At 39.3% G+C, this 21,650-nt stretch overlaps 1 protein-coding gene across 1 annotated transcript; it reads right to left on the bottom strand.

Moving 5' to 3' along the window:
- Window positions 1-1,060: 1,060 nt before the first annotated feature.
- On the bottom strand, window positions 1,061-19,845 carry dennd2c (DENN/MADD domain containing 2C). The gene is given in 20 exon segments (XM_018675227.2): window positions 1,061-2,092; window positions 2,190-2,276; window positions 3,054-3,296; window positions 3,737-3,805; window positions 3,808-3,844; window positions 4,612-4,653; window positions 4,952-5,129; window positions 6,214-6,362; window positions 6,771-6,911; window positions 7,311-7,388; window positions 7,943-8,012; window positions 8,626-8,735; window positions 9,191-9,375; window positions 10,569-10,613; window positions 10,860-10,938; window positions 11,973-12,128; window positions 12,302-12,384; window positions 12,714-12,838; window positions 15,250-16,385; window positions 19,535-19,845. Coding segments are annotated over 19 exon segments (2,811 nt in total). The 5' UTR covers window positions 16,152-16,385; window positions 19,535-19,845; the 3' UTR covers window positions 1,061-2,060.
- Window positions 19,846-21,650: the final 1,805 nt, after the last annotated feature.

Genomic DNA, 21,650 nt, shown 5'->3' with positions numbered 1-21,650 from the left:
TGTGTCTTGAGAGTTAAATACATTCAGTGCACCAGTCCTCTGGGGGACTGGACTGACTCCTCCGTACAGATTGGCTCATCTCAAATTATTCAGGTTACTCATCTTTTGGTTTCAGGACCCTAATCATATGAATTGGACATAATGAGGCCAGAGGTACAAGCTGAAGAGGTATTTTACATAATGTTGTAATCCAGGGAACAAGGATTTAAAAAAATCATAGAATAACATGCAGAAACCAAGCAGAGAAATGTCCAGCACATAATGTTTACTTGCTGTTAAAAATGTCACTTTTCTAGGCTTTTTTCTAGCATTATTATAGACAAAAATAAAAAATGTATATAAGTATCCAATTGTATTTCCCTGAGGTTACAGTTCAATACTGTAAAACTGTGAAGACTGCGTTTAAATAAAATACAGATATTCTTCTATTACATATGTTACAGTCTAATTATCAGAATGCATACATGGAAATGTAACTTCATACAAAGATGGAAACAAAATAAAATGTAAAGGCTAAAGGAAGTAACATCTGATTTGATTTTAACTCGACGGGACTGGATTTTTTTCAAACTGTTTTCATGTGAACATAAAAGCAAGCCTTGTACTTTTAAAATGTTAATTATTATTACTATTGTTATTTCAATTTTTTACTTATTTACTTTTTTACTGGATGAAGTAGAGCCTTTGTTCTGCCTCAGAGTAATATGCAGCCAAATTTCTACATCTATAAAAAGACTAAAAATACAAGTTTGTCTTAAAACAACAGTCAGATGCCCATATGAACGTTAAAACAAGTTTTGCTTGTTGTAATCATTCCTCCTGTTCATACAGGCCTTTTCCAAGGTCAATGACAACAGACGAAATCCACACCCTTCCTCCTTAAAAAAAAAAAAAAAAAAAAAAAAAAATGCTTTCAAAACTTTATTTGAAATTTCAGTCCTCTAAATTAGTTAAATTAAGCTTTATCATCCAAAGCTGCAGCCATGAAAGATCCCTTCTTTTTGTTACTGAATCAACATTTCCAAAGGAGAGAATTGTAAATTAAAAAGACATGAACCAATCCTTTTAATGTTTTTTAATACACAAAAAATTACTGAAATTATCATTGCTAAACCTCAAATATTATTCTAGTTAGGCAGGGTAACTGTACAACCCAGTTGTAGGCTTCTGCATTATAAACAGCATTGTCACACATTAAATACTGTCCTTGGGAGCCCATTTATTTAAAAAGTATGTAGGACATGTCATGCTTTAATACAAAAATATTCCAAATACTGTACAATGGTTCTCAACATGTGCAAAATGTAAAAAACATATTTACAACTCCAGTTAACAGGAAAAAATTAAGGACAAAGAAGGAAATTAATTTCCACAAAATCACAATACTCATTTTGATTGTTGAGGTTTAACCTGGAGTCCAAACACTGAAATGTTGTGATCAGAGTTAATAAACCTCTAAATCTGAAATAAAAACAAAGTAAACAAAAGGTTTTTTGCAGCTTGTGCTTTGAGGAATGAAAAAAAGATAACAGAATTATACATTAAAATGTATAAAAACATGCATCAGGTTAGAACCATACATAGTATTCCCAATAAGTACTTAAAGATTGAAATGTAACATTAAAGTTGCATTTACTGTAAAATGCACATATTGTGCAGCAGAACTGATCTGAATGTGAAAATGAAAATAAACAGGTTTCCATTCAAAAACAAAGACCAAATAGTTACAACCACATTCAGGTTGATTACTGAGGTTAATTAGCTGGAATGGTTTTTTGTATATTTCTGTAGTTTCACAAGGAGACAATACCTCATCCGCAAGGCATCATGAAGCAATGCTCGAAAAGAAACATGAAAAGTATTTCCAGTTTTCATCCGACAAGATGTGCACTGCTCGCAAACATACATACATGGTCCTCTCATATCCAAACTCCTCACTGTCCCATTCACATCCAGACACACGACTGATCCACATTCATTTCCTCAGTCAGTCCAGCAGCAACGAGTATTCTGTTTTTAATTACAGTCTTTATATTAAAAGCCAGGGTGTTGGTCTGTTTTCACTTAATCTGCAGGAGCTTCATTTTGTTTCCTACAAAAAAAAGAAAGAAAGAAAGAAAAACAATTAGCTGTTGAACATTAACCCCTTCAAGTAAAACTTTTGATGATGGATGATGAAGAACACTTACCCAGTCCTTTAAGAAATTTGTTCACACCACTTGGCTCTGGCTCAGGGTATGAATCCAGATACTCTGCCACTCTGACCTCAAAGAGACCTGAGAGAAAGATGAAAATATTCATCCATCGGGACAAAGGGAGAGCAGCAGTAGAAATCTGACTTAAATAAACAAGGTTAGATTTTCTTCATATGCAGCAGAGTTTATTGTTCTGGTGTTTGCAGGCGTAGAATTATCTTCTTAACTCTGCTCTTGAAATATCCTGCCTCTAGGTCAATACAGGTCATGACTCATTTAACTAAGATCATATGTCTGGTTTAATTATCGGGAGACTTCATTATTCCAACTTTTATGTGAAATCTCATTAAGATGATATTTAATATGTTCCCCACAAACTCACTGTTCTTCAAACTTTCAGCACTTATTATACAAGCAGAATAGCTGCAGATAAGGATGAACACTGGCTAAATTTAGTGATTTATTATTATTATTATCATTATTGACATTTATCCCCCCCAGCATGGGAACACTCAGAGGTAAGGCCAGTTTAGGCAGCAGTTAAATCAAAGCTCAGATTAATACAATAAACACATTCATGTCAAAGATTAATCAAAGTGTTAGCTGGAGGGACAGTGGCAGAGGATGTTTATTTTCTTCTCATTGACTTTATTGTTTGTTTGTTTATTGTGTAAGAAGTAGTTCCACTCTGTTAGAAGTGAGTGGTAAGAAATTGTTGTGCATGTACAAACTTTGTTTTGCCTCCTGAACTCATCAGTGAATTGTAACGGAAACTAAATAGTCCCCCATTAGCCAACTGTTAACATCTTCATGAAGAATTGACCGTTATGGCTATTATCACTGCTACATCACTGTCACCTCTTCCTCCTCCCTTTCGCAGCTCTTTGTCCTGAATGAAGCCAGCAAACATCTGAGTGTCCATGAAGAGCTGCAGGAACTGGCGGACTCCACGGGAGGGATGAGATTTGCGGAAGCTGTCGCGCTGAAGTTCCCTGTTTCCACTGGAGGACTCGACCATATGGAAAGGATAGTGGCCCACCAGCTCCACGAAGAACCGCACAAAACCCTCTGACACCAGAGAGCTCAGGTCAGCCTGCTGGTCTGCATGATAAAGAGAAATGGGTTTATAATATTCTCCAAAGCAAGTGAACTGTTTTTTAATTATGGAGCGCAAATTGATGTACTGCAAATCATAACCCTGTTAACAATGTAAACAGATTGTCATCTGAACAGCAACAGCAGAATAAAACTAAATTGCAGTAGGTCATCAGTAGTGCAGACACGGTGTGCAGCAGGCATCTACAATTCATTCCTAAAATCATCATCCTCTGATCATAGATGTAGCAGACTGAATGTAGGGAAGAGCTCATGGTGCTGTGATGAAAAACAAGACCTGCTAATTTTCTTCACTACAGATAAGGAGAAAAATGAACTCCATCTGGTGATGTGAGGACTGTTAAGGGCTTTATAATCAATGACTGAAATACCTGACTGACATACAATATTTGCAGTTTGGTACATGTGATGTCTGTTATACCAACCTCCACATCTGTCTCCATCCTCCTGTCTCAGGATTTCTTCCCTCTCCTCCAGGATCTGCTGCAGTGCTGCTGCAGTTTACTGGGCAGGATGCAGTCTTCATCACCCAGCTGTGGAACATCACAGGAGGGGTCAACACCAGTCACAAACATACACTTAATCAGTTTTACCCACTGTCAGAACATAAATCTGTCTCTTTTTGGCCTCAGTGGGAATTCCTTCTGTACCAGTGAACATGAGCAGAAATACTGTATGGGTATAAAATCTGATATACATAAAACAAAGATGCTTTAAAGCTCTAAAGGTAAGTATTGTAAGTATCTGGAAAATAACCCATTTCAAATCCAATGTGCTGAACTACAGAGATGCAAGAATAAAAGGTTGTCATTGTCTAGATAAATAACCGACACAGACTAGACTGTGTGCGTCAAAGATAATTTAGCCCTTTGTTCAAACAATCATGTACTTCATGCTACATGATGAAGGGGGAAGCTACCAGCGATATTGAAATTAGAGTTCTGTATAACAGCTCATGCTGGAGTGGTGAGGCCACCACAGCTTGTTCTGTTAGGAAGAGGCTGTGAACAAAGATTAAGTTCACTAAATGAAATGTCAAATAGGAATCCAGTCAAATTGAGACAGACACAACCAAAATAAAAACATGTTTTATCATTAACTGAGTAGCAGCTCCAAATCAGCCTTAAAACATGATTTTGCCCTGGGCTTCCATCCTGCATATTTTCATCTCTGTGGCACTCTGTGTATGTGTGTAAAATAATTTTGTGTCTGTCACTGCATTCAAACAAGTGCAGGCAAAGCCGTTTTCCCACTGGGACCACACCTATCATTGCCATTATACACTGCTGTGTGTACACACCTGAACGACAAACTTGTCTGCACACAGATCCACAATGAGCACCTGGGAAGACAGAGGAGAGGAAAGAATGACAGTAAATGCACAAGTTCACTATTTTGCAATGAATTTAAAAAAAGGTGAAGTGAGCCTGAGCTACAACCTGTTCAAGGTGTTTCTCCACCTCTACTCTCACACAGTGGATGCTGCTGTACAGTATGTGCTGCACTACTGGTTCTGCATTCCTTCACAGTATGCAGTGAATATACAGCCAAAACATGGCACTAAAACCACTACACAGACACAGCAGTCTATTTAAACTGCAAACTGAACAAAATGATTTTAAAACATAACTCTGACCGACCTCCTCAATGGGCAGCTCCAGCAGCTCTGGCAGGCAGGGTGCCAGCACCCCAATGAGGAACGGGGTTGGGGAGCAACTGATGTCCAGCATGCTGGCTGGTAACACAGGCACAAAGGTGTGCTGCCATGTGAATGGGTATAGCAGTGCCAGGGCTGCATGGGCACACCGGGACAACACACTGCAGCGAAGAGCAGAGGAGACAGAAAAACACTATTCAGTTCCCACACTGATCATATGACACAAATAGATCATACATAACCCCAGGAAAACAGATGCATCACACTGCATTTGAACTGTGACCAACTGTACAATGTTTCAGCAAACAGTACTTGTGTAACAAAAAATTTTCCCAAAATGCAACTTGTCTTGTTCCTTTACGGTCAGTTGCCTACATACTGTGAAACTCTCCCTCAGCCTCCCTTTGATTGGTCAATTTCCATCTCTGAGAAACACTCTGCCAAGCTCAGCACTTTTTCCAAAGCACACTCATCTGTACTTCCTATTATTTTCTCCATATAGAAAGTGACCAGTCATTCATCATTGGGGGTTGTGTCTTCTCAGTTTCAAACTGCTGTTATCAGTGAAAAAACTCTAAATCCAGATATTTTCAATAACTTTAAACCAATCCCTCGTCGACACCTCCTGTCCAAAGTTTAAGATCCAGTCAACTTCTGGATAATTGTATTTCTAATAACCTTTCTGAACCCTTTTAGTCACTTTGGACAACTTTGTGGCAGAAACTGCCTTACCATGCTTCTGACTCCATCGCAACCTTTTGACTGTTATTTTATCAATTGTGATTCAGTAACTTCTGTGTATGTGTTTTTATGTAATAGTCGTGATAAATACATTTCCATTTGAGTTTACTGTTCAAAATGTGAGTGATATCTTGTTTCTAACGATGTTCTAAGTTTTTATTCAGCTTGGGCAGAGTCAGGGCCTGTTATCGTTGTGGACCTGTAAAGCCCATTGAGACACTGTAAGTGATACTGGACTGTACAAATAAACCTGACTTGACTTGCTAGTCTCTGGTGCAGCTTTGCATTTTGTGAAACAGCACACTGAGACCAAAGTACACAAAGACAGATAGTAGTGGCCCTGGGCCTGTGTGATGTAATCAAACATTGACTATAAGCTGTCATATAGTCTTTTTTTAATTGCCTACCTTAATATTTTTGAATTGCCTTATCCTTATATTGTCCTTCTAAGTACTGATGGTTACGTGGCCCTGCAGTGTTGTGTGTGTTTTACTACAGCAGTACCTTAGTTTGTCAGCGATGAAGATGACTCTCCGCTCAAGAAGGAGGGAAGCAAAAACCTGTAGGAGTTTCCCGACACTGAGACACTGCAGCAGGCTGTCAAAGTCCACATGCTCTAATCTGGAGTCCACTGGCCGACACAAAGTGAGCACCTGGCAAAGCAACAAGAGCATATGGCCTCAGCCTACACAGCGTACATAAATAGTTAGAGCTTACAGTCATTTACAGTTGTTGAGTGTGAATGCCTGAAAACCTGCAATGTTAAGTGAGAGCAGATGTTTTACATTCATCCATATAAATGAGTTTTAGGGGAAAGGTCATTACTTCATTTATTTTGAGTTAGAACAGTTATGACTAAATCAATTACTGTTAAAATGATATATATATATATATATATATATATATAGCTGTCCCGACATGAACCCCTCAAAGCTGAAATAGCTATCCCTATTGTTTGCACAGATAACCTCCCATTCTGAGTCACTCTGAGTCTGCAGAAAGGAGTGGTTAGAAGGAACAAAACTACTAATTAACATTTCCTCTTTTGGTTTCAGGGTTACCTCACTGCCAGAGCCAGGGAGGAAGCTTTTGACGGTGACTGTGCGTCCGGGGGCTGGAAAAGGGGCCTCCATCACACTACGCATAAATGGATAAACCAGCGCTGGGGAAATCTCCCTGCGCCTCTCCACCTCCTCCAAAATCTGGACAGACAGAGCGAGACAAATCACTGTGTGTCCTGAAGGAACTAGTGTTGATTAAACTCTAAACAATGGAGCAGAGGCAAAATGCAGTCCTGCACATATATGCAGTTTTCTTCGTGGCCGTATTCACACTTACTGTTTGTAAATTTCTCTTGATCTGGGTGGGACACATACATGCATTCAATTTCTTTTTTTTTTTTTGAAAAGCACACCCAGTGACTGCTCAGGATTATTTTCTAGTGTAGCCTCATTCCATCCTAATACATAGAGGGAGTTTCAAGGAAACAGTTTACACACGCTTCAAGTGGATTAGTGGACTGAACTTTTCCAAATCCAGCTCTTTTCATCTCCCTACAAAGGAAGAAACAAGAGAGCAGACACATTATATGGTAACTTTACCTTTGCAAACAGGTTGAAACAGCCCAGCTTGCTGACAATACAGTGCACCTCAGGAAGCCTCTTCCCCTTTCCACTGGGCTGGGAGACGAACACATAGTTTCATATGTCATGAGCAAGTAATGACAGATATATCTGACAAAAAACACTATAATATACATCAAATATAGGAAGATAGGAAGAAAAGAAAACTTAAACAAATCTAAAGTCTAAATTCAACCCATGTTTATGACAGCAGCACCATCATTAGGTCAAACCAAATACATAAACCTCTTCATGTCTTTAATAAGACAACCACAGCATGTTCACAATGAAAAATAAACACAAACAAAATAGAAGACAGATATACCTCATAACTTCAACCTAAAAAGTATGTTTGTGAAAAGTGTCTTGAAAGGGATCTAAAGGCAGCTTGCTTTGTGAGGCAAAAGAAAGGGGGGAAATGATGAAATTCTTCTTGCTCTCTGTCATTGATTCAGAAGTGGTATGGTCTGTGATTCACATGTACTGATTCACATCTCCTCAGAGATGTTGAGTAAGCACATGGCGGGCTGCCATGTCATCACAGACACACACAAATAAACGAGCGCTTGAGTCAATGACTCAGACGCAAATGTTAACTCATCCACACTCACCAGGATCTTACGGCAGTAACAAAACCAGCGGCTGCCATCTTCTCCGGTCAGGACAAAGGAGAAGGTCTCACTGCGAACACAAGATCAATACACAGGGAGTGATATGGCATTTAAAGATAAAATCCACTGCCAAAAATCAGTTCATTCGTGCTGACCTTTTCCTGACAAAGAAAAAATTGAAACATCTATCATTCCGTGTATAAAAACTGAAAAAACAGATTGAAAAATATCTTTAGGGAATAAGTTAAGTGAAAAAATGCTACTGATTAATTTTAGTCTCTGGAGATATAAAGGCAGAGCATACAGATAGCAGGTAAATGGACAGATATTTCCTGTTTACTTGCTGCCACAGATAAAGTTTTTGTTGTTTTAAAGGCAAAAGATGTTGTTTTAAAGATCATAACCCACATTACAACAATGAACTAAATAGAAAAAAAAAGAATACCCAATGCCCCTTAGCACTCAAAGATTTAATTAGATCAGATGAAACTTTAATGATCCCTGCGGGGAATTTGTGTTGCTGCAGCCGCAATTTATGGGTTACAGCTGACAGCTGAGGATATAAATAGAAAAAGAGGAAATGGGGTACTGAACATAACACAACTGATAGTTAATGGTGCTATAGCTTAGTCTAAATACTGTAGGTGAAAAAAGTTAAATATTACTGTAGAGTTTGAGCTGACCTTGGCATGTGTGCAGAGGGCTTCCAGTCTTGTGAGTCGGGGAAGCAGAACTTGGGAATGACCTTCAGCTGATCCTCAGCCTCTCTGGAGAGCCGGGAAGACTTCTCAAACTGAAACAGAGGGACTCCAGATTAGCACAGCAGCATTTGCCAAAGGACTTCCAGAGGGACATCAGGTGAAATCAGCAAGAAATTATTTCAGTTCAGTATAAGAAATGAAGACTGACTCATGCAGGGATTAATAGTCTTGAATATCTCTACTTGAGTGATTTTAACACTTTTTCTCCAAACATTGATTATTGTCATATCTGAGAATTAAAATTTAAACTTCATTACAAAATGACAATATTTTAAAGTCTAAACTCTGAAAAATATGAACAATGATCCATATGTATAAACAAAAGTTAACAACTTTCTTTCAAAAAACTCTTGACTTGCGTAATCCTGAGAAATTCTATAAAGAATTCTTGGTCATATATGATAAGAATTATCTCTCTTAAATATCACTGAGCAAGATAAAGTTTAAGGAAGGGTGGGGTAATGTTACTGTAAGGGCTCTTTCTAACCATTTTGGGGAACTGCTGAGTAATTTCAGGGGAGTAGGTGTTTCCTGGGGAGCCTTTTCTCAGCGACACCACCACAAAGATCTGGAAAAGCTGCTGCTGCTGCAGCTGGATCAGGTCTCTCTCGAGGGTGCGGTAGCCTGGCCGACGTTTCAGTGTAGACTGAATGTAAACTGATCTCCTGGAGCCTGCTGGACACCACACAGTGAAACCATACTGTAATGCTTGTCCTGGGACATATCTAATCCAGCACAGAGGAGCAATATAAGGCATTTTAAATATCAATATACAGTATAATTGTGACTCTGGTTACATAGAAACAATAGTCATGGTTAATCTCACAATGGTGGTATTATTTAAGTTTCTCAGAGTTTGAACCATATCTCTCACAAGCCTAGCTGGTACCTTTTGACTTTTCTGAGGAGGGACAACTGTTCAGTTGAGCACTGTGGTACTGATTTATCTCAACAGTTACTGGACTGATTTCCATTAAGATTAAGATTTACTTTATTGTCCACCTGGGTGGAAATTTCTCTTTAGCTTCTCATCCAACACAATGAAAAATTTACAGAATCACATACTCCATACATACACACACTCTGCTCTCTGAGTTCTCAAGTTTTCCATTAAATTTTGTTTTGGCATTCATGGTCCCCAGAGGATGAATTTTTAAAACTTGATTTTTTTAAAACTGATTTTTCATCCAGCACCATCATTAGGTCAAAACTTCAATTTGTGTAATATTTTGGTTAATGACTCCCTGAACACCTGCATAACTAATGACATTGCGAACGGCCTCAGTTCTACTTTATTTTCAGTGCTTATTAGCAAATGTTAGCATGCTAACATAAAAAACTAAGATGGTGAGTATGGTAAACATTCCCTAGTAAACATAAACATTTTTGCATTATAACCTTAGCATTTGTCTCAAAGCATCCACTCTAGCGTAACTGTAAATATCACAAAAAGACGCTCTCAATGTCTAGATCTAAAACCCAAATTAACAATGATAGAAAACAGAAAAACAGCAGATCCTGACATTTAAAAAGTTAAAACTAGTGAGAAAATTTAAAGTGTTAATTAATTTAATAATTTAATTTAATAAATGACTTTGAACCAGTTAGTTGAAACTTTAGTTAACTGACTTATTGTTTCAGCAATGACTGGCAATAAGTAGCCCTGAAATATAACATTAACTTCCTTGGGGCTAATGAGTGCTTCAAGGATGCTATGGATTCTTTTGTTTCTATTTTTTGCCATGCAGACCTATATTTATACACAGGAGTGTCAATATACAGACAGATATAACCAGTATGTCTTACTCCATATAAGAAAACTTTAACCTGAAAAGCAACATTACAGTTTAACTCTAAGTTGATACCTTTGGTGTTGTCCTCAGGGTCGCTCTCTGTCCCGCTGGTCTCCTCTGTTGATAGGAAGGGGAGGGATTAGGAAGAAGCAGAGGAATGGAAAAGACTTGAGAGGCCATAATCAGATGCAGACAGTCAGCCTTTGTTTCATAATCAGTGGCTTTGCCTACTGCAGCTGGTCCTGTGTGTACCATCAAAAGCTGGGTATTTCCACCAAGAGGCTCAACTTAATCTTATTGAAGTGTTGATGTGGGTGACATTTGGGCATCTGCGACACTGTGTGCATGTGTGTGTGTGTGTACCTCTTACTGAGACTCCCTGGTTCTTCACTCTCTTCCTCCCTCGCTTGTCATCAAAGATGGTCTCAATCTTGTTGACGTACTGCGTTGTACAACACACACAGGTACTTGTCAGCCCCATAATTTTACAGCCATTATAGAATCATGATTACAGGGAATCATGTTATAACAGCCTCTAAGTACATAATTATATTATAGATTTTCAGCATTTTTTTTACCCCTACATTCCTGCATTCTCCTGTTAATGCCCTGAAAGAACACAGCTGAATGTCTGATAGTGGATTCTTGGTCTGCTTCAATACACAGAGACACATACAGGAAGCTCAAACTTATCTTTAAGAGGACACACAGAGCACTGCCAGTTGAAGAGGCAAACTTGTATGAGTATATGGAAAGAAACTAAAATGGTGCTGTTGTTAAGCAGAAAAATACATAATGAGGTGTTATTATGTCTATGCCGTTTCATTGTTTTAACATCTTGAAAATGTGAAATAAAAAATGTGTGATCTCAAAAAGTTCAAGGACAGCTGGTTAACTAAATGTATTGTTTAATTACTAAAATATAATCTCAACTATGTGTTATTTAAAATTTACATGCAGTAATGGGAAATAAACGAAACAGCAAAGACACTGTGTTAAAACACCATCCAAAAATAAACTTGATTGGCATTTGTCACTCCTGCAGACAGGTACACTACAAGTGTTATGTCAGTTTTAAAGCTATTATCCCTTTCACCTTTATGGATACAGATCATGTCATTAAGTCTGTTTTATTACTTTACCTTATCGTTAAAGTTCCTCCCTGTCCACTCTCTTTCCACTGCCATGGGTTGAATGTGTGAATTTGTGTGTTCTGTCTGAATTCTAATGAAGGAGTCATACATACAGTCATACATCTACTCCTATCTATTTCTTTCAGCATCCTCTCCTTCCTGCTCAACAAGTCACCGCCTTCTTCTTTTCTTTCCAACATGACATATGACTCATCATTCAACACAGCACATACTGCTTTGTTGTTCTACTGTACAGCAACATAAAAAAACATCTCAGTCGATCACTGTTCTAAGTACAATGTTTGTTAACACTAATGACAAAATTCAGCTATACCAACTTTACCTGAGGCGTCCTCTGTGTTTTTTGTGTACTTGTGTGCCGGGGTGTAGCTGGCTTAGGGGTTTCTGCAAGGGTTGAGGATTTGGATGCTGTTACTTGGAACCCCTTCTTCTCCACTTTGCCAGCATAACCTTGCAGCGTTTGGGGTTTAGGAGGGAGCTGGAAGACAAGAACTGTCTTATCACCTACTTTTAGGTAATTACACAGTGTTTAACTACAATACTTCCTTCTTCTTCCCTTTTACAATCTCAGGTTACACAGACATCATCTGATACATCCATACAGAACTAATAAAAATACTTTGTACTGAGAGAGAGAATATGTGCCATTACCTTTGGGACTTGGGACCTTGCAATAGGCAGACACACAGGAGATAGCTTGACATCCTCATAGGGGTTATCTCTGGTCACTTCACCTGAGGGAAGACACAGTGATGGGAAAGATTAGACATATTGGCTGGATGTTCCACACTGAAAAATTTCACCAGAACCTAATGCTAGCTTTCCTGGTCTGACAGCATTTGACTGAGGTGTCTGCTGTGGATATAAAAAAAACGATGCATGGCTATCGGCTATATTCCTTCAAACAAATTAATAACTTTTTTAAAACCTGCAATATTTTGTGTATAATGCCAATATCAGTCCAGCTACCAAGGCAGTGGACATGACCATGGTGATCAAGATCTCTGGAGCTTCATTCACAGTTAGCTCCACAATGTCTTCTTTCATTTTTCATTCAACTTACAGACAATGTCCTCATAAATATTGTCGTCAGAATAGGCATGGTAAAGGCCCGAGTTCCTTGCCTCGCCTCCCAGCGTGCCTTGCTTCACCGTCAGACGAGCTGCATCCTCATACTCAAAGGACTTCCTGTGGCAGGGTAAGAAGGGAAGGCAGTGAGAAAGAGGGGCCTGGCTGCTGTCATAAAGATAGCTAGTATACTATTGTTTACACTATTGTCTTATGATCAGCCAACGTCCCATCACAAAATTCCTTATGTTGATATCAAACGCAGCAAGAACACAGAGAATGTGTTAAACTGCCATGAAAGGAAATGACTGAGCGCATGGTACAGAAGTTGTAAAAAAAACAAACAAACAAACAAACAATGAGAAAGAGTGTGACAGAATTTAGACAGAGAGATCAGTTGGCAATATGTTAATATCATCATCTTCTTAACAAAATTTAGGTCAATATGCAACTCTCTTTCCCTGAAAACTTAAAAAGGGAAGATGCAGCTATTGTCTAGTTATCAGTTTACATTAACTCTCAGCTGTTTTGTAGTGCAAGTTTCAGGGTGTTAAGATGTTTTTACATGCATACAGTGGCCAAGTATGTACACAGTCAATCTGGCTCAGTGCTGAAACACAAACTGTTACATAATTCATGTTCAGTGTGATGTAATACCTAACCCCATGAAGGAATTTCAAAATAGACAAGAGTGAATGACAGCTAATGGCTGCTGACTGTGTGCAGACATGACTGGGTGAGAGACAACCTGTTAAACTTCAGCTGAATTTCCAAGGATTCTCTTGAATCAGTTTCTTAAAGACATAAAGACATCGTCATTAGGCAGAGTGATTGGACTATTTATTTAAATGGATATGTATAAATCCTTTGGGCATTTTATAATAAATTTTATGATTTTGTATCATTTGCGCAGCTTCTCCTGACAAAATATATTTTGTCAATATTCTGACACTACTCCCATAAACCAACCCCTCCTCTACTCTGAGTAGTATGATTGAGACTGATAGTGAAGTGTAATGAAACATTACACATAAGACTTTGTGAAGGTAATTTTATTAGTGTAACGACACTTTTGTGTTTTCTAATTATATTAACACAACTACATTTTCATCAGTTTCTTTCTTGCGCTCATATTCAGATACATGACTGAGGCTTTTTTCCACCATAACTGGAAAGCAAACCTCATGTACAGATGGATGTACTCAGGGCACCCCAAGGCAAAGTTAATACATCCAGTGCAGCAGACAGACATTGAAACATTAAACCTCAAATTTTAATTCACTGTTACTTTTTATATTATACACTTAAAAATGATAATAAAATAATGATAATAACAATCATCATCATTTTTATTGAGTAATAATCATTATTATTATTTAGACATTGACTTTTGCGATGAGGTCGCAGGTGAGGTTTCCTTCTGATGTCTCTTCCACATAGTACCTATGTGTACATCAACGCTGCTCAATGGGACAGTGCACCACCCCTCCTGTGTCACCTTCCTGCAGCTCCTCTGTAGTCATATAGAAATTTAGCTTTGTCTTCCTGCCCAGCAGTTGTGCAGTGTTATCTGAAACTTTTCTTGCTCTTCCAGATCTGGTCTTGACCTCCACAGTTCCCCTTAATTGCCATTTTGTAATGACATTTCAGACAGTGGAAACTGTGATCTTTTTACAGCCTCCCCTGTTTGGGAGGCATCAGTTTGCTTCATTTTCAAATCCTCACTTGCTTAGACTTACTTAGACTTGTTACTAAAGGTTGGAAGGTCAGAGAATGTATCATCTCTGGAACTGTCATCAGCTGACAAGTCCTAATGACAATTCTTGACCTGCCTTACAAGTCCTAGTGAATCAATTATGACTTAATGAAGTCCTGTGGGTTTTACAAGTAGAAGGGTGCTTAAACTGTTGTACATCCCAAAATTACAGTTTAATTTTTTTCTCTGCATATTATCATTTGTTATATTCTGTGAAAAACTGACAATGTTTTGATGATAATGATACACAACACCAGGACATGACAGTTACAGAAAACTACATCGTTAGTACTGATGTCACCTAATAAGTCCTGAGCTGACTGTGTACATGGGTTACACAGTTATGTCTTGTTTTGTTTAGCCTTGAGTGAATGAGCCAGAGTGTGTGTGCGTGCCTGTAGATGATGACCCTGGACTCATTGCTGCTGAGGAACTAGGCCACATCCAGACAATAGAGAACAATGCTGCCAGATATCATGTGACATCACACCTGGACCCTAGCCAGCAATTAGGCAGTGCCCTCCTCAAAACTGCCCTAAAAACACTCTGCTGATATTCAGTAAAGACCACAATGTGTTTTAGCCAGAGTCCAAAGCAGAGAACAACTGCAAAATGCAATATTCAATCAGGAGGAGTTGTTTTCTTTAAAAACATAATAAACTGTTAAATAACATTCAGAGGTCATAATAGGTCAAAATGTATACTTTCAACCCTAACTGTTCAACAAAAGCAATCTGCAAGTAATTTTCGCTCTGCTTTCAGTTCATGGACTCACCTGTTCTTTTTATGCCTTGAAATCCCATCAGTCTTTGCAACAGGACATGGAGGAGGTGGGAAGCTAGGTGGGTGGGCTACCCTCCTATTTCTGTTGGTGGAATGGTTGTTATGATGAGATCTTATGTCCCATTGCATTGTGTGCCCCGAGTTATTGTTGTTGGCTCCCCGATACTGGAATGTCCGCTGAGGTTTGGGAGGAGGCTGAGCTTCACCTGAAGACTCCCTGCCTTTCTCCCAGAGCAGTCTGTCTCCCTCGAGCTTACGCCAGAAACCCCGCGAAGTGTAGAAATTCCCGGCAGGCATGTTGTCTTCTTGGTAATCAGTTGATAGAGGTAGAGGTTTAGAAACTACTTCAACATCCAAGATGCGATCCATTGTCTGGTTGCCATTGGTAGTGAAAGCTTGTTTACCTGTAGAGTTAACCTTGTTAGCCTCCACTTTGGGACATGCAAATATTTGCGCTGCAAGTTTATTTCCTGGGGATGTACTGGAAATTTCAGTGGAACATTTCTGCAGAGGTTCTGACTTCCTACCAACCACACCGTGTCCAGCTTGTGTTGGGGATTCCCGAAAATCTAAGCCCAAGCTCTCAGCTTTTGAGAGGTTGGCTTTTGCGTGAAGCCCCCCTCTTGAACCCTCACTGGAACATCCATTGCCCAGCAGATCCTCAGACAGAGTTCGGGATACAGTTGGAGGGTGTGCTTTCACCCCGGCATCCTGGCTGTTGCCCTGCTGACTGCGACCTTCCCACTGGGAGATCTTCTCCCTGATGTTAATGCCCTGCTCATGAGAAGGGGGCCTCCCTGACTGCCGGCCCTGCCAGCCCACAGTGGCCCTTTTCTGCAGGTGATCAACCTCACCACCCCCTCGCCTGCCCTGCTCCAGCCTCAGAGCCAGCATGTTGAGAGGGGGCAAGAGTCAGCTCACCCTCAGTTCTCCATAAGTGAGTGCATCAGGGACTTCCTCACAAAGATGTTTAGAAAAATCCACAGAATCTGATATCAATTTATCCAGAAATGATCAACAAAACAGGAGCTTCACAAGATTTATGATTGTAACTGCCTTAAAGCGTCTTCTTGTGCTAGCACACTGTCATTTCCCCCTTGTCTCCTTTTGTCTCCTTTTGTAAACAACCTAAAAAGAAGTCAAGACACAAAAATTACTCATAAATCACTCTGCACTTAAAAACAAGTCCAGACAGCACACTGCAGGGTCAAAGGGATACTGAGGTAACACAGGAGGACACGGTTACTTTTGGAACATCACATATCTGAAGCTGTCTAAAAGGTGTAGGCAGGGACAGCGAGAAGGTCAGGAAGGACAGTCTCCTGTCGAGGTCGGTTTCCAAAAATAAATTCAGTCAGAAAAAGGAAACACAGTAGCAGGAACAAGGTTACTGCAGCCTTCTGCTGCTATGTGTCTGAGTCTTGAGCCACCCCAACCCTCCTCTACCCCCAGGGGAATTCTCTTTTCTCTGTAGCTGTTGTCCTAAACCACACAGCTGGCCAAATACAAAATGCCAATGATACAGCAAAGCATTAAATCTAATTCAGTGTTCTTGCAAAGCTGTCTTCCCAATAACTGGGAAGAATGCACACTTTAAGTGATTTGAAAGAGCTTTACAGGCATGAAAACACATGAATCTCAAAGCATACTAAAGAGCCTGTCCCTCATTCACAGTTAGTGAATGAGGGACAGCATTTTAACCACACCTATCTACACAGTGGAATAAAAGCTCCTCCAAATGGTTGAGCTGTTTATCAGAGGCAAGTTAACAACATATAGGATTATAAATTCAGATTAACTGAGGCCTCTGAGCCATAAGTATGGTTTAAAGCTTGCACCATCTAATTAATGCTATCAAAGACAGACACACTTGATGTCAAGCTCTGCAGCGGCATCCACCCCAACTCATATTCTCTGAGTCTACATCAATGTAGTCACTGTACACTCTTGTACAGCAGCTCCTGGCTCGCTGGAACCAAACCATTTGGACACGTTGCACATTAGGACCGAGGCTGAGAAGAATCTGGAGAAGGGGAGACATGGTAAAATTCCACTGCACAGCTCATGATCATAATAACTCTATGAGCTGCATTCCTAAAGAGCTGTATAAGAGGGGGGGTCAGGGAATAAATTTAACCAGAGACAGTCGGTCAGTCAGTCTCGCAAGTGACGCCTTTGTTTGGTTTGACCTAAATTAAATGTAAATGTGCACTGGAATGCTGCTCGATCATTACCAGACCACGCAATGACAATGCGACTCCCAAACTGACCCACTTGCATTACTTGTCTGTGTGCGGTATGTTGTACAGGAAGGCATGAGTTGTGTTTCCTGAGCTGCAGGAAGAAGGATCAGCAGACTGTCCATAATTATTGTGCAGAGAGATTTGCACCCAGTTGCAACCACTGATTTGAGCTATGTTTAGATCAACTATACTCAAACCCTGTGATGGTCATCAGACATTCTCTTTGAAATGCCGTAAGTTCAAAAATACACTAGCTTGTTACAGTAACATTTGCAAACACATAAAACTGTCAGTTCCTCCTTTGCCGTGGCAGACAGTTTGAATGTTTTTACTGCCAGTGGGGCAAACTCTGAGGTGTTGTGATATGAAGTGACAAAGCCAGAGGGCGAGTCGAAATGAACTCCACTGATGTTTATAAGGTTGTCAGTTCTGGATAAAGGTATCTTTGTATTTTTTTTTTAGTGAAACTCACTGACTCATCCACGTAAAATCCAGACCGGGGACCCATGAGGATGAAGTACCCCGTCATCACTTGGCAGCTAAATTAAATCTAATTACACCTTTAAAACCACCACAAAACGCTCTCCCAACGAAGTGCGGCATGACACAACATGTTGTAGGTGAGGTATTGTGCGACTGTGGTTTGCCATCAACAGAGACAGTTAAAGCTGTAATGAAAGAAAAATGTGGGTTTGCTAAATGCCAGCATGAAAGGACACACCAAGATGAAGTGCCTTACAATGACTGATCTGTTACCAGCCACTGGAGCAGCGTCTATGCAACCAGGCATTAAATTTAACAGCTCTGGTGAATGACTGACAAACTTAAACATGACAAGTTCCATATTTTGTGTCATTTGTTGTTGATGGTTGTCGACACTGTACCGAACAGAGCTCCAAATTTTCACATAAACTAAGACTAAGACATCTAAAATGTCAAAAGATTTACATTTATTTTGAGCCTACTTCAAAATAAATGCAAGTCGGTTAATCAATAGTGTTGCTGGTGCTGATTTGACCTTTTTGTATGATTAGCAGAGTATACATCTCTAATGTTTTCAGTTGTAGATGTAGTTATTCTATAATCTGCAGTTATTCATTAACTCAGCTATTTTTCCTAAACTTGGCAACACCTGCAGATTATTTCAATATAGCAGCTATTCTCTCAGTATTAAGATCCAATGGCCTCAACTAACTCTGTGACTTGAATTAGCTGCTTCATTCCTGGTACTGAGGTTAATGCTAGCAATAAAACAGGGATAGATACAGGAGAAGAGAGAGAGATTTTTTAAAAAAGACCTGTCCTACGTCTAACTCCATGTGCCATCGAACCTCTGTTGCATGAGGGAAACATTTAGCTAAACACCCTTCAAAACTAACTTTAAAATATTCTTCCTTATTGCTACGATTATGCAACACAAAAATTAAAATCAATGTCTCGTCTGACCCATTGAGAATTTCTCCGAAATTCGGCCTTGACAAAAGGCCGAAATAATATATAGTAGCTGACTGGTTTACACTGCTCGCCTTCCGACCGTCACGGTGAAACTGTGGAGTTGTCTGCTGAAAAGCGGTAACAGTTAGCCACAGGAATAACGTCTCGGTTACATTTGAAAGTTTATAATGGTTAAAAGGGCACTGTTTAGTCTCTTGGGTGTATGCCGAATTAAACAACATGAATTACTGATACAGAAATACGTTATATACTTGCATTAGAATATCTCTACATTTGTCAATAACAACGTTAGTTTTAACTAGCCATGTTTTCAATTGAGTCTGGTGTTGACTTTTCACAAACTGAAGAAACCACAAGTATTGGAAAAATGCAGCTGAGCAACACATTTTACGGTCAGCAGCGAGGTGACGTTAGATTACTGTATGCAATAAAATACAACAGCTCTCAACTCCTTTACCCAACTAGCGTTAACACTATAAGAACAGTGTCAGACAAGTTGTGTGATAACGTTAAATGTGAGTAACGTTGGAGAAAAACACCACATGGATAGTTAAATCAGCTTTGTTTTTCGAGACTTACCCCTCATAGTTTAAAATGATGAAAACATACGTCCTCTCCTCCTCATATTCCTTTTGATAAAATGGAAAAGAAACAAAATGCGACTCCACTCGCTCGCATCCTTGAAACTGGAGATGTTAGCGGTCTGAATAAATTCAAGTTGACGTTATTTCAGCCATACAGCCAGTTAATGACAACTAATGAGAAATGAAACTTTACACAGCATAAAAACGTGTCGCCTGTTCTCCTAACTACATACAACAACAACAACAAAGAAAGTGGCCATAACTAGAGAAAAGTAAAGCAGAACACTCCTAGCCCTCCTTCTTGGGACAATTAGTGTCAAGTCCGAGAAAATACGTGAAACTTCTGGTTCACACTTCCAAAATAAAACCCTCAATGTACAATGCGACGTCTTCTGAATTTCCAGAATGAAAATAGACCATTATTTTGTGATAAATTCATGTTGTCTGTCATCCTAATTTCTGTATTCTTAGTTCTTGATATTGCAAAGGGAGCCGTTGTGATGCAAGACATTTTTCAGATTGTGTTATCGTGATCATCATGATCAAAATACACACTTTATTATTATTTTTTTGTATATTCACCCTGAGTGTTTTTTCAACTCAGACATTCTGTTTTGTTATCATACTTTTTCAGTGTCATGTACATATATTGTACAGTATGGATTTTAAACACTTTTTAATTAATACCTGCAGATCAGGGGCATAGCTTGGTATAAAGCTCTACTGGGGCACAGCCCCCCCCCCCCCCCTCCCCACCCCACCGCAAACAGACACATGGGGACACTGCATGTGTTGAAGTCCATCTGCTGCCTGAGCACAGTGGCATGCACTGAAGTACAGAATGTGTGTGTAGGCTATAGGAGTCAACACTCTTGCTACACATTTGAATGGAAATTCATCTGTTCTTTTCCCGTGAGTATGCTGTAATTATCTGAATTAATGCAATGATGAACATTTATTGCTGTTGACAATTAATCATGGCATTTATACTGGCGCACAGCTCATTTAAATTGGGGCACGTGTCCCATGAAAAGGGCTCTATGCCGCAGATGTATGTTGTACAGTTATTTTTGATCAGTGAAAAAAGTGATGATACTGGTGTCATAGAGCAGAAACACAGGACAGGTCATTGTTGTAACCCCTGTCACTGAGACTTTAAACGATAATGAAAAGAGAATATGGAAGAAAATGTGTCAATGCATTAAAATCAACACAGGATTGGGGCTTCTAATGCACAAATTGTGTAGTATTTTAGTGAGTTACTGCTACCTAGACTATGACCAGTTCAAACTGCACAACAGTTGAAGGTGGCAAACAATAATTGGTGGATATTTCTGTTAGTTTTCTTATTTATTTTGTATCAAAGGCACTATAAGACTAAAAGGCTTAGCTGAAGACTTACTTTGCCTAATTAAAAGTAAATATATATCCTGTCATTTTTAGGGACGTAAACACTGTTCATTATAAAGCCAAATGTCTCTGGTTTTTCTAATTTACAGCAATTTACTACACAAGTCACCTCACTTCCGGTTTGACTTTCGGTGTTTCTGTCGAGCTTGACGCAGCTGAGACTGTGAGAAAGTCTGGTTGAATCCTCCCGATCCGAGAGGGAAGACGTCATCATATCAACTTCTGCAGCTGTCAACGGTGAATAAATACTGTTGTCTTCAAGTGTCCTGGGAAATATAGACACTGTATTATAAGCTGCACCGGCGGGACTCCACAAGTTAATAAATATGACTGGGCCTGTTCTTTCACCCAGGACATCTAAAGATGTGATATTTAGGGGCAGGAAAGTGATTAACAGCGTTGAATTTGCTTAGAAACCGTAATGAATACACGTTGTAATAGCGACATATTCATACATTTGCTTCAAAACATAATTTGATTTTCCCAACTCCATCTGAAACCAGAGTCTGATAAATACAGAATTTGGAGCAGTTGCCATTAATTCACAGAAATGTTACATTCACTTAAAGAATATTATACAGTGGAACACACTGACAGCATTCTTTACATATTTGTTCAGTTATTTCAGACAGGCCATTAAACTGTAGCTTCAAGGGAGTATCACTCTTAAGCTCCTTTATGTATCTTTGCTCTTTAGACAT

This window comes from Lates calcarifer, linkage group LG6 (assembly GCF_001640805.2).
Source record: "Lates calcarifer isolate ASB-BC8 linkage group LG6, TLL_Latcal_v3, whole genome shotgun sequence".
NCBI classification, from domain to species: Eukaryota; Metazoa; Chordata; class Actinopteri; family Centropomidae; genus Lates; species Lates calcarifer.
Note: the sequence above shows the minus strand (reverse complement) of the source record. Positions and strands in the feature narration are given on the sequence as shown.